Genomic DNA, 14114 nt, shown 5'->3' with positions numbered 1-14114 from the left:
ACACACACACACACACACACACATATGGACACATGCTGGTTGAATGTGGCTACAGTAAATCAGCTCACTTATTGGTTTGTATGTTGATGTTAGGAGTGTGCATGTTTGTACTGCACAGACTCACAAATAACCAGCACTGTTTATGTTTCTGTCAAACAGTGGTGTGCCACTGCGGAGCCCACTTTTAATTTTTAACCTTGACTTTTACTCTGGTTTTATCCCATGTTTGTAATCAGTAGTTCTTATATTTCATCGCTTTGGAGAAATGTAATTTGTGCATTTTTTTCTGTTACTGTAGCCCATATGCACCGTTCTTTTAAGGCATGTTTGAATGTGTTTTAATCTGGTCTTTTTTCAGATTAGCTTTAGTTCACTGCTTTATTCTGCTCTCACCACACAGAGTGACAGACTGGCCACACTCTCCAACTCTCTATCACCAATCAGCCAACAGTACAATCTAACAGGTCAATGAGCCAAAACCTAATCCACAACTGGTAGATGGATGATGGGTTGGTTGCTTGCTTCCTTGGCGGGATGCAAGGTTTGATAGATAGGGAAACATATTTGGGTGTTTTTTCTGACCCTGGACATCAACAGTGCATCAGGTAATCACACGGGAAAGATTAGAGTAGTGAAGAGAATGAATAGAAGATGATGTGGATGGGGCTTGAGAATAAGTAGTTGTGTTGGTTGAGAACAGGGATGAGGGTGCTTAAAGAAGACCGGAGGAAAATGTCAAAGTAGACAAAAAATGATGAGGTGAATGCACTACTGATTGAAATTGATGCAAAGGAAAGTCACAGAAATATGTGCCGGATGTTAAAGAGATTGTGATATACATGATGATGGGTTGTGTTGATTGTGGTAAGGGTTGTGAGATTTGCCCTGGAGCCTGCAGGGGAATTCTGTAATCAGCAACCAATGACACAGCCGTCGTGAAGCTGCAGCCCTAAAGAACCGATACAGTTAGAAAGCAGACTCCAAGACATCCAACCAAAGCAAGTCTCGACATATCAACTTACCATACGCTAATGTGTCAGCAAACATTTACTTTATTTTTTTCTACATGTCAAATTTAGGTCTAATATCGGCACAGGTTTGGTCTTCCAACTCCAACTAAGAATATCTCAGTCTTTTCATCTTACTGGAACTGGAACTTACTATCTTCACCAGCTCATTTACTTTGGCTCTACAATACAGAACAAGATTTAGTTGTGAAGCAGCATCACTTTAGAGTTTTTTTTACTGATCATTTGTTGAAATGTGCGTCTTACTTTTACTTACTTTTGAGAATTCACTTCCTCACTTGCAGGATGTTGCAGGTCTCTGTTTTCACATTGATGCAATCAAATACAAATGAGAAATTCAGCACTAAGCAGAATTGTTAGTCAGTGTTTCCCACAGATTAGAAAGCAATTTGTGGCACGATGGAGGTCTGACAGTCTGGAGAAAAGACGTCATACTCTCTTGTGCATATTTGTGACGTTATCACGCAATCATTTGCATAATACTTAGTGGTTGTTTCAGCAAGGTAGCTAGAAAGAAATAGAAATCTTTAGCCAAATAATCACAAATTTAATACAGGAATTTATTTTACCTTATAATTATTACTTAGGTAGCCTATATTTTAAGTAAAAAAAGAAATTTTTACAAAGGGAGGGAAAAAGATCAATAAAGAATTCTAAAAGAAGGCTGGCTTCTTCTTGTCGCTAGTTGGCATCACTGTTTTCATGGAGACAGACGCTGTGTGCACGGAAGGGAAGGGCTACTGTGTGTGTGTGTGTGTGTGTGTGTGTGTATGTGTGTGTGTGTGTAGAGTGAAAGAGAGACGGAGGAGACCAGGGAAAGGAAATGCAGATGAACGAATGTGTGTTTTAAATAGCGTTATAGTGTATGATAACGAAACACACTGTGTGGCGGACAGTGTTGATTGTGTGGCGCACCGCCACAAATTAGTCTTTGTGTGACAAAAAGTGGTTAGTTATGAATTGTGTTTAAATCTTTAAAGCAACACTTTGTTGTTGCTTTAAATCTAACTTAAATAAGTTGCTCAGTTTCTGCTAATGACTGTGGCTCCCCCATTGCCCCAACTGCTACATCAAGATCTTGCCAATTCAGTGTCAAGAGGGACTGGGGCTTTGTGTATTACCAGGTAAAACAGATGTTGATAACATTTGTGCCAAACCAGACCCAAATAGAGAAAAGTCTAACGTGACGGTTACAGTGGTTATTCAGTTTCATTTGCAACAATTGTCGACCATAATCGGAAATGAAGTAAAGCCCAGCAGTCCTACATGTGTTTCTTGTTTGTACTACATGTAGATCATCAGGTCAAACTGTGTACACTCAGTTTTTAATCGGTGTAGTTGTTTTTAAAAATTCGCTGGTGTGAGGGTGCTACAGGGTGGGCTCAAAGGTTTGAGGTTAGAGATGGGGTTGCTGGAGGTGGAGGGGCATCCAGAGGGGACTGCAGGACCATGATTGGGGTTGCTGAAGGGAGGGCTTTGGGGGGCTGCGGTGGGAAGATAAGGGGTTGGATGTGTGGTTAGGAGGCTGGGGAGTGGTGAGAGGGGGTTGAGGCTGCTGTTGTAGGCTGCAGCTGGCAGAGTGGTGATAACCAGCAACTAGACCTTTTCTGTCTTACCTCGCTCTCCCCCTGTCCAACGCACTTCTCTACCCAGCTATATGATGCACTGTTGGACAATGAATGACGTAGTGCTGCGTTGTAAGTAAAGTGTTAGTTGGCTAAGGAGCCTGAGCAACAATATCTTTCTGGCCAACATATTGTGAGAGCTGATGTGGTTAGGCCCGTCGAGGCCTCAGGGTGATGTTGAGGACAGCTATCAGTGTCAATGCTACTGCACATATCTGCCTGACAGTCTCTTATCTACAATGAGTCTCAGTTTTCACTCCTTGGTCTTTCACACCTCTGCAACAGCAGAACATGTTGGGGTCATGACAGGTCAACAATATGCCATTTGAGAAACAGTAAGGGGAAGGTTTCCAAATGCGGGGTTTTTCCAAAATGTGATATGTCCATATTGAAATACAATTGTTCTTTGTTACTTAGTAAGATATACAGTGCATGTTTTCAAAGTATTAGATACTTTTAATGTATTGTGAAGAAAGGTTTCCAGATAAAGTAAGAAAGCAGCCAAATGCTGTCAATCTGGTATTGTGAGAAGGCCTGAACTTTTTAGTTTAAAAATATCCTTGCTTGATTTCTGACCCCTTGATTTCTTGATTTCTGACCCCTTCATTACTTTGTAAGATTATCAGATACTAAAACAGACTCAGGACTGATTTAAGTTTTAATTTGCAACCTTTTTCACATTTAAAATAAAAATAACTGAGCATCAAGTGCCATACTTGATTAGTTGTTTTATCTTAATGTCATTGGTATACATTGAAAACAATCAACTGATTGTGGGGCTCACATAAATGTAAATATAGCAGATAGATGCAATTAGACAAACACAGTCCACTTTTCAAGTGTTGGCTATTAAAGTATTGAAAGATAGTAAATACAGATATGATAGCCTAGAGTAATACAAACCTAATAGAAGCAGGCTTGGCTAAAGTCACTTTGTGGAGACTGCTTTACTCTTTTGTGATATTTGTATCTTGAACTTCCATCTGTGATAGTACTTTAAAGGCTTGTGAAGGTTTATGGCTGCAAAGTGTACCCTGCAAGCTACGCATTAGACTATCAGATGTCTCTGGAGCATTCTGTAATGTACATACATAAAGTAATGTGGCTGTGTGTCTATCCAGGGCATGTATGGTGCGAGAAATAGAGTGTTTACAATATTGTAGAGCCCTGTGGTGAAATACTACACAACGGCAAAAGGTCCAGTGAAGTCAGGTTGTTTTTCAACAGCTTTCATTGGCCGCCATATATGTTTACTCTGAGTGTGTACCTCAGTGTTTGTCCACGTATGAGTGTGTGTTTGAAAGTGTCTGGGTACGTACGCGGCCTCGTATGTTTGGAGTGAATGCCGTCAGTTAGCTGGAATGTGGCGCTACCGCCAATGCTAAGATGGCTGCCAAGCTCTAAAATGGCTGCCAGGATTACACCCAGCCAGTGAGAAACAGAGAAGAGGAGAGATTCTGCATGAGAAGACAGGGGGAAAAGAAGCTCTCTTTCATTTCTGTGCTCTTTCTTTCTTCAATTCTCGCTCTCGTCTGTCTCGCCCCTCTCTCTGTGGATAAGCAGTGCTTCGTAGGCAGCGAGACAGGTCTGTTATTGTTTCTGCTCAGTAATCTGTGGCTTAGTGTGGCTGCAAGGCAAGTGCTGCTGGCAGGAGTCTGTGTGCTCTGTTATCACCTACAACCTGCAGATAAACACCTCCTTTAGCTAGGTTGCTAGCTAGCTGACAGCCTAGATAGGCTTGAATGGATGGGCGGAAGCATTGGGCCCCCAGACACGGGGTCACAAATATGGAGGAAATACATACAGCGGGTTGATCATAAACAAACACACACACACACACACAAACCCACGGCATATTGTACAGCCTGGACAAGAATGCAGACTTTAGACTAACTTTTCTCAGTACTACTCATGTTACAAAACCTCATATTGCACCCTTCTATTTCAGCCTGCAGCTCCTCCAGGTCTAATTGTTGCCCTTTGTTGCCAAGAATTGGCATGTTTGTGTCTGCACATGTGAGTGCTTTCGTAGACCAGTCATAACAGGTGTGTGTTTGTGCAGATTGAAAATGTGTGCATGTGTTTGTGTTGCTCTGCTGTCATTTGATCCTAAGAGGAAGAATCTGGCCTCAACTTTAACATACTGCCAGACTGGCATGGTCAGTTTTTTTTACTGTGTGTGTGTGTGTGTGTGTGTGTGTGTGTGTGTGTGTGTGTCCGTCGGTTCGTCCAAGGATTACAACATTTATTACAGTATGAAACAGAAAAAAGAAAGAAACAGCTTGAGAGAGCAGGGTGTGCATGCGTGCGTGTGTGTAAGGTGCTCTGTTTACGCAGACTAAATCCCTACCAGCAAGAAGGTATTAAATAGGATTAGAGAAAGGGATATGATTGCGTGGTTAGATACTAAACGGCATAGCAGCACACTGTAAATCATAGCACCTTAAGTCAGGAGGGACAGTGGGAGATGGGAGAGAACATTCTTAGATACAAGACTGTCACAAAAAAATGTGTGATTTCACACACAGACATATACTCACAAGATGCATACCATACCCCAGCACATACTGCAAGTCTCTCTTATTCCCTCTCACACCTCAAATATCCCAGTCTTGGCAGCATGGATACATTACATAGCTATGATTCACCGCTACATTGTACACTTACCAGTATGTTTTTGATTACTTTTTTTAAGCATACAAACTAGATCTTAACCATTTGTCTTTTTCTATTCTCCCCTCCCTGTCCCTGTTTCTGTGCAGAATCTGGACAATCCGACAGTTCCAGCCAACAGGGGGACACAGACATCAAACCACCACCCAATGGTAGGTGCACGGACGCATGCACGCTTACACACACACACACACACACACACACACACACACAGATGCATGTCCAAACACTGTTAAATCTGCATACTAGAATTGATTCCATCATGCTTGTCAGTCTTAGCGTATTCCAATTATGGATCCAATTTGCAAACACACTCACACAGATGTTGATCCACAAATATAGTTGCAGATGGTCACCCTCTCAAAGGGATGTGATTCTTAAATTTTTTTCCATGAATTCCATAAATGTATTTTTCTCTAAAGCTTTTGTTTCTGTGTGTAAGTCCTGATGGTATCTTTTTCTGTACAGGGCACCTGAGTTTCCAGGACTGCTTTGTCACCTCAGGGGTGTGGAATGTGGCAGAGCTGGTCAGAGTGTCACAGAGTAAGTAGTAAAAATGATACGGAGAGAGTCGGCAGAACAACTATTACAATACCCACAGTATAATTTGTGTCTTTGTTTCCTGATTGACAAAACAACACTATTTTGATAATATACTTATATTGAAGGAACCCAGTTCAATCCTGTGAATTCCTTTTAAGTGGATGTTACTGGATATTCTGGAATATAATTACATATCGACTCATTTTTGCTCTCCTTGCCCCTCTTCCTATTTTTTTTCCTCCTGTTAGCACCTGTAGCCACGGCGTCAGGTCCTAACTTCTCGCTGGCTGACCTGGACAGCAGTCCTAGCTACTACAACATCAACCAAGTTGCTCTGGGGCGACGCTCCCTCACCTCCCCTCCTTCCACCAGGTACACAGTCCGGACTATGATTTCACACAGACAACAGTAGTGTATGGGTGTTAGGAGATGTATGTTGCTAAAGAGACACCAGTGACCATATTACAAGTCCAGCTGTCTGCCATTAGGAGTGTCTCGTGGCTGAAGCCACCATGTGGCAGTAGCAGTGCTACCTTGCTATGTGATCTGCTGTGAAGCTAAGTGCAGACTGAAGTGTGAAATCACTGTAATATCTGCCAACGGTATAGCGCTTCGTATCGCAAAGATGACTTTACTAGCACATAAAGTACCCCATTCCATTGAGGTTTCTTGCTAAAAATTTGCACTTAGTACTACAGTCCATTACCGTTCTTGGAATCCGTCTTAAACCTCATATATATGTTTGTGTGTCTTCCTGTTAGCTTCCCTCCTCTTTATGAATGTGTGATGGCTTTTTCTGCAATTTCCCCATTTGTGTCTTTCTTAACATTTCTTTTTGTCTCTTCTTACTTCTGTCATCTGCTGTCACTTTAGGTCTGAGGTGGAGTTGTACGCAAACCTTCCACGGAGGTAGTTATAAACACCTACTAATAGGACACAATCCCATAACCACATATATATATGTGTATATATATATATATATATATATATATATATATTTATGTGTGTATTTGTGTGTATATATATATATATATATATATATATATACAGAGAGAGAGAGAGAGAGCGAGAGAGAGTCTTGCTGTGTGGCTGTCTGTGCTTCCTAACTTTTCTTTTCATTTTCTCATCTTTCACTTGTAGTTTTGACATTTCTTGAGCTTTGTCTGTTGTGCTCCAAGACTGTGCGACTTTGTTTCCCCTACGATTCAAAACAGGAATCCTCTTTAAACGTTAAAGTGCTTGTCAATTTGATTAATTTTAAGTTGTCAGTTGTGCAAGGTATTTTATCCTTAATCCATACATATCTTTCTGAAAAAAATCATGGCTCCTCTCCTCCTCTCTTTCTGCCTTCCACCTCTCCTTCACTCTCCAAACCTCCTCCCCATGGCCTCAGCTCCACCAAGAGGAAGTCATTAGACGACAGTGAGCTGGAGAGCCCCACAGATGATGTTTTCTATCCTGGACGCTCGCCTGCTGCCAGCTCCTCCCAGTCAAGTGCATGGCCCAACGACATGGATGCAGGTACCCCCTATCCCACTTCCACCTGTCACCCACTAGGCAAGCATCATGAAACATTTTCACACTTGTGCTTGACCCTCACCAAAGTTCAACCTATGCCTCCATCTGACTTTGTCTCTTCTCCACACTCCCTACCTCAATTACCTGCTTTCACTCTAGTGATTAACACATCCCTTAACATCCCTCAAACTCTCCCACTTATCCACCAACCACCTTTCTTAAGGCCTGTTACCTCAGTACACCTTGATGACATATAAACACCCGAGACTGCAGCAACTGAATACCAAAGAGAGATTAAAAACTGACACATTGTTTAAAAACATGAGGAGTGCTCTATTTATCGAATATTGAAAGGGGTGACCGAGATTGACCACGGCCCATTGGTCACAGTGTCTAACGATATAAAGCAAAAGCACTAGTAGCACAAGTAGGTTAAACATGTAAAACCCTGCCATGTATTTAAGCATGTAAACCATATAGACTTTAAATAGAAATACATTTCTCAGATTTGTCTCAATCTCTGACAAAGACATATGAATACCTGCCAAAATAAAGGTAATGAGGTTTAGGTCTCATCAAGAAAAAGTATTATTGGCAATAAAATCGTTACACAGTCTTCACTTTCACCATGTGGTGAGGCTTTTTTACTCTGATTTGAATAGTATCTTCCTTTGTTGTTTAGACAATGGGTTTGACCACATCATCATGTTTTAAATTATAGTCTAGACCATTTCTTGGTCAACATTTCAACATCATCATTATAACCCCAGACAATGCTATATGATATCCATCAAATAGCTCCAGACATCGGGAATATAAATGCCAAGCTGCATCAAGGATGAAACAACAGCTTACAGCAGCCTGTATTTAGGCTTTATGCCGGTGGTTCCATTGTTTTGGCAGTAACCACTACCTCTGTGATTTAGCTTTGGACATTGCCCTCTTTATTCTACCTCCTTAGTAATCCATATCTCATCCTCCCAACAACCCAATAACTCCACGAAAGAAACCCTCTTGTTCACCTCCTCATTCCAAAATCTCAAGGCTTCATAATTACTCATCCTCATCTTAAAGCCTTAATCCCACATACAGTTTACCTGATGTTGTGTTAATTATCAGTCATTCACTACCTCCACCTGTCTCTCTCTCTCACTCTCCCCCTATCTCATTGTTAACAATGCCCTTCTCCACTTTCAGTGCAGCACCATTTGGCGAGTGTGCAGGAGAGGAAGATAAAACATGAAAACGATGGCGTGCAGTTTCCTTACCATGGTTAGAACAACATTGATTACACTCATACATTTGCTATTTATTAGCCTATGTAGCTCAGTCATTCCACTGTGTATCTGTGTATATGTACATGCAGTGGATGTACTGTACATATATATACAGGGCTCTAGAGTGCGACCAAAATTTGTAAGGGTGCGACTAAAATCTTTCCTAGGTTGCACTGGTGCACCTAACGTCCTCGCATCCGCTGCCTCCCTACGAACAAAGAAATACCATTTATATATATGTGGTTTAATGTTGCGTTACATGACCCATTTCTTCTTTAAAGCTGTGCCTGTGTTTGGATCTCTCCACTCTGTGCAGCCCCACCCCCATTCACTCACACACAGCTCCCCTGCAACATGGAGAGACACAGCGGAGACAGCGGCAGTCCACACTTCTGACATTTGTCTACAGTTTTAAATGCAAATTAACACAGCTGTTTAGAGGGAAACCTGTATTTGTACCAGTGTTTCCGCTGGTAACTCTCTGCTATTGCGGCCCCATGGGGAAAAACACAGAAGAAGTTTTTGAATGCAACAGACTTCAGTTCGTAGAGTAATAGCGAGTGAGACGGAGCCTGCTGGACCTGGGCGAGAGCTGCGACCCATGGCCAGAATATTATCGTTCATAAAAAGGGGAGAGAGAAGGGGAAATGACATGAAGGAAAGGGACGCAAGTCGGCGAGGAGTAAACCTCTGTATATACCAGCTGAGCTATCCGGATGCCTTCTTTCTCTTTTAATCAGTCTTATTGTTGTTGAAAACAAGTGAATGAGTTTTCTCAGATACACATATATATATATATATATATTGGAGGATTTTAATGTTAGGGAGTGTGGCAAGCTGGTTTAGCCAAGGCCATCTGTGGGGCATGAGACAGCAAGGGGGGACCATAAGACTTTGGGCCATGAAATGTTGTGTCTCAGTTCACAGAAGCACTTTAAACAGTAGCCCTTTTTTATTTTTTATATTTCTTATTTTTATATACAGCATAATTGTGCTTCAAATTGAAAGTATTTACCCACACCTTATTCTTCTTTAAAATCATTTACATCATACATTTGAATGTAAATGGAGCGTGATAAAAAGATGACTTTGAATTTGTTGCTTTAACGGCGACGCGAGGAACAATTTGGGTGCACCTAAATTTTGTATTGTGCACCTAAATAAAATGTTAGGCGCACCAGTGCAACCAAGGCAAAAAGTTAGTCTGGAGCCCTGATATATTATATTCTGTATGTGTGTGTGTTTATATGTGAGTTGTGTGATGTCTGTGGTAAGGACAATGGTAGTGTACCTAAAACATTTGGTAATGTTTAGTTGTTATCAAATTGATTTTATTGCTGTTGATCAAAATGTAAATTAGTTCACATAACATTCCTTGTGACGTATAGCAGGATTGTCAAGGATTATCCCGCTCAGGCTTTACTTTCTGTGTGAAACAAGGCTACACTTGGCTCACCTAAGTTCCCTGGCTATATCTCTCTGAAGTCATGTCAGTCCTCCCAGTGGCATTTGAATTGACAGATGTCACCAGGCTAACACTGACAACACCAGCAGGCATATTCACATGCTGTGTCCATTCTTCCTTACTTGCACACACATGCACAGTGACTTACTCATAAACCTACAGACTGCCACACAAGGCACAAACACACACTCACACACACACACACACACACACACACACACACACACACACACACACACACACGTTGACTTGCACACTTTCACACGTTGAAACACATGCTTATCGTATTCCCCACCCCTGCAGGTGTTCAGGTGCCTGCCTTGCCTCCATCCCTCTGTCGTTCCATCCCTCCCTTGCTTCAAATCCCTCATTAAGACGCTTACCGTCTGTGGATCAGAGGTGTAAAACCCTTCCTCCTGCTCCGTAGCTCTCCCTTCAAACCTCCATCCCTGTCTCCCTTCTGTCTAATTGAAAACGTGTACAGCAGGAGGGACCCTGGGGAGGAAGAAAACATGTCAGAGGAAAGAAGGAGGAGAGAGAAGCAGAAAGCAGGCAAGTGGGAGGTGAGACGGGAAGAGAGGAGATGTTGGTGTACTCAACTGGTGATAGCTAATGAGAGAGAAGGGTTATCAGGATGTGAACTAGAGCCAAAAGCCCTAGTTAGGTTTTACCCCAATCTACTCTCACTCGAGCCTCAGCGGCTGCTCTCCTGCTCCCGCTCCACTTAGCTGTAAATGTAATTAAGAGGCTGCTCATCAGAGCCACAACAGAGGCTGCTGCACGCCTTAGCGCACCCAAGTCTCACCTCCCATCTTTTTCCAGTCTCTCACTCTCTCTCTCTTCCTTACTCTCTATAATACACCACATACACAGCCCTGTACACCTCCTAATGATTTTGGCAAATAGAGGTGTGGGATAGCATGCAAATCTGGACCCTTTACCCAAATAATTTACAAAATCCATGTGAAAAATTAGGAAACCAAAGGTTTTGTAATTAAAAGCCGTTTTTGTGTGTGTTTGTTTTGTTCAGAAATAGTTAACAGAAGCTAGCGCAAAACATGGTCCACACTCAAGAGAAACCAATGCAAAAGGAGAGTTGGAGGTATGGTAGAGCAAGAAGGGAGGGAGTAGAGAATGTGTGATTTTGGTACGGTGTGTATCCGATTTTCCAAAGGATCCCACCTGCCACAGGCAATGCTCATCTGGGAATTCCTGTCCAGGTGGGGGGTATGTAAACAAGCAAGCACAAACACATACACCCAAACACAAACAAACCAAGGGGCTTCTTAAAAAAAAAAAAAAAAAAAAAATACACTCACGCACAGGTGTACCTCGCCGTCTGTCCACAGCACCATCTACTCCCCTGACTCCCTCCGTAACCAACGGAGCACATACCCCACAACACACCACACACAAACACATCACACACACACAACACACACACACACACTCTCTCACAACACACACACACACCCCAGATGTATGAAGATGCATTTATAAATATAAATCACACAAACAAAATTACATTTAGAAAGACACATGCTAGATTTGTGCACATATACCACAAAGCCCTCACACACACACACGCACGCACACACACACACACACACACACACACACACACACACACTGGCACGCACACAGCTGAAGCATGGTCCCAGATGGTGTTTCTGTGTGTCTATAGCCTTGGGATCCGTGAGGATGCTGGAGACATCTGCTCCACAGGGGCTGGGGGGGCAAATGAAACAACCATGATTTCATATTAGTTCCAAATGATTGTGAAATTTTCCTGAGACACCAGAGACTTGTTTTGGTGGGGGCCTTTCTTAGTGCTCTTGGTGAGTTAAATGTTACAGGCCCGTAGAGGGATATGGCTGGATGTACATATGTGGTTTAAATCACTGGGGAGAGGAGAGACATCCCTGACTTTCTTTCACTTTTTTAAACCGCTATCCTGTCTTTCCCAACTGTGTGTGTGTGTGTGTGTGTGTGTGTGTGTGTGTGTGTGTGTGTGTGTGTGTGTGTGTGTTCGTGTATGCGCGTGCGTGCGTGCGTGTGTGTGTTCGTGTATGCGCGTGCGTGCGTGCATGCTTCAGAGGCGCATCTGGTGGCAGGCCTGTTAGTGCAAAGAGACAGAAGGGTCATCATGGGAGCGCTTGATTGGTTGCCAGTGAAAAACGAAGGCTTGCCAGGAGAGGAAACGGTGCAGTTGTGGCACATCCATACACAAACCAGATCAGACCATTGCACTTGTCTCTGAAGCACCAAAATGCTGTCTTTCACATTCCCCTGGTGACAGTGACAGTGGTATAATGTCCTATATTTACAGATGTCCGTCTTCATCTGATCTTCTTTGTGTTTCCAGGCTCTGATTTCTATACTTAAAATTCACTTTATACTTCCAAAATACAAGCACACAACTACCTCTATGAAACCATGACTGTTTATTCTGCAGTATAAGGTTCAGATCTTCTTTCAGTGCCTATCCTTGTTTAAGTCTCTGCAGACTGCTCTTATTTCCAGTTTGCTCCCACCAGTTTGACAGTGTCATAGTAATCACTGCTAACTATTGGTGTCAGAAGTGGGATCAGGGTTGTCTTCATGCTTGGAATCTGTCTGACAGTACAATACGCCCACAGACTCCCGCTACAGTGGGGGAAAGAAATATATGTCTGCTAAAGACATAAATGGTTCACACATATTCACTCCCACCTGCTTGAGACTTAACTCTTTCACACAAGGAAGGAAGGTTTTACACACCCCCACACTCCCATATACTTTCACACATCTCCAGCTGGAGAACTGAGCAGGAATCATATTTAATGCCTTGTTTGATGCGGAGGGGCCACAGAAATAGACTACAAAACAAGAGTCTAAAAAAAGTTTAAAAAGAGAACATTATCAAATCACTCACTTGTTAGGAAGATTAGAGGAAAACTTAATGGAATAGAAATGTGCATGTTTCGTTTTTTAAATGTGGCTGTGTTGTAACGGTTGCTTTTTGTGCAGACGCGTGCTTGTGCTTTCGAGTGTGTGTGAGCAAGAGATAATAACCATATTTAACATCTTATGACATTCCAATTTCATACATGTCTTCAGAGCAACGCATTGAAAAAGAAGACGGTGCTGCATTTTTCACAGGTTCTGCTTTGCTCTCTCGCTCCCTTGCATATTTTCATGTCTCCCACGTTCTTCTCGCCTCTTTTTCTTTCTCTCTATCCCTCTGACTCCTCTCTTTGTCCGTCTGCTTGTCTTTCGCACTCAGCAGCTGCCGTGTCCATACTGTACAGTGTGTGCTATTTCTGAATGAAGCCTTCTTCTCGTGCAGCCATCCTGTGAGCTTCACTGAAGCCAGACCAATACTAGCTGACGGTGGCTGTATGGTGGCCATGCTCATACACAGAGAAAGTCTGAAGTTGGCACCTGAGAGAGAGAGAGAGAGAGACAGAGAGAGAGAGAGAGAGGGAGAGAGAGAAAAGGAGAAAAAGAGATGAGACAGAAAAACATAGACAGTGGCACAATAGAGGTTATTATAGCTACAGATGTGCTTTGGCTCCAAAACAAAGACCAGATTCAGATTGACTTTTGCTATTTTTCCCCTTTTTCCTTTGAAGACATACACTTAGGATATGAAATATTGCTCAGCCCATATTATATGACTATACAGCTGGGAGTAAGAAATCCTACAGTATATCTCTGAATGACTTATTACAGCATAGAGTCCTCTGGTCTGGACTTATTAAAACTAACAGAAGTTAATGGCAGACAGCCAAAAGGACAGGGAGCAATGCACTGCCATCAACCAATGAGGAAATTAAATAATCTAATCAGAAAATCATGAATGTTGAAGTCCCCTTAAATGAGAATCAAAATGACTAGTATTATTTTTTTTAGTGTAGCCAATTAAAGAAGCAACATTTTGATTAAAACCACCTCTCTCTTTTCCTCCCTCTCCCCCCCTACTTTTTTTGTTGATCCCATTTTT

The 14114-nt window shown here is 42.3% G+C and overlaps 1 protein-coding gene across 24 annotated transcripts in view; it reads left to right on the top strand.

Moving 5' to 3' along the window:
- nfixa (nuclear factor I/Xa) overlaps window positions 1-14114 on the top strand; it is a 118853-nt gene that overhangs the window by 90782 nt on the left and 13957 nt on the right. For 10 of the 24 annotated variants that reach the window (XM_032537321.1, XM_032537161.1, XM_032537302.1 and 7 more), the window contains 6 exons: window positions 5416-5478; window positions 5795-5869; window positions 6118-6241; window positions 6743-6778; window positions 7263-7426; window positions 8585-8659. In XM_032537321.1, the coding sequence (XP_032393212.1) occupies window positions 5416-5478; window positions 5795-5869; window positions 6118-6241; window positions 6743-6778; window positions 7263-7426; window positions 8585-8659 (537 nt within the window). The remainder of the gene's footprint in view (window positions 1-5415; window positions 5479-5794; window positions 5870-6117; window positions 6242-6742; window positions 6779-7262; window positions 7427-8584; window positions 8660-14114) is intronic. The other 14 variants (XM_032537267.1, XM_032537216.1, XM_032537313.1 and 11 more) reach the window with 5 other exon arrangements.

This window comes from Etheostoma spectabile, chromosome 2, assembly GCF_008692095.1.
Source record: "Etheostoma spectabile isolate EspeVRDwgs_2016 chromosome 2, UIUC_Espe_1.0, whole genome shotgun sequence".
Lineage (NCBI taxonomy): Eukaryota > Metazoa > Chordata > Actinopteri > Perciformes > Percidae > Etheostoma > Etheostoma spectabile.
Note: the sequence above shows the minus strand (reverse complement) of the source record. Positions and strands in the feature narration are given on the sequence as shown.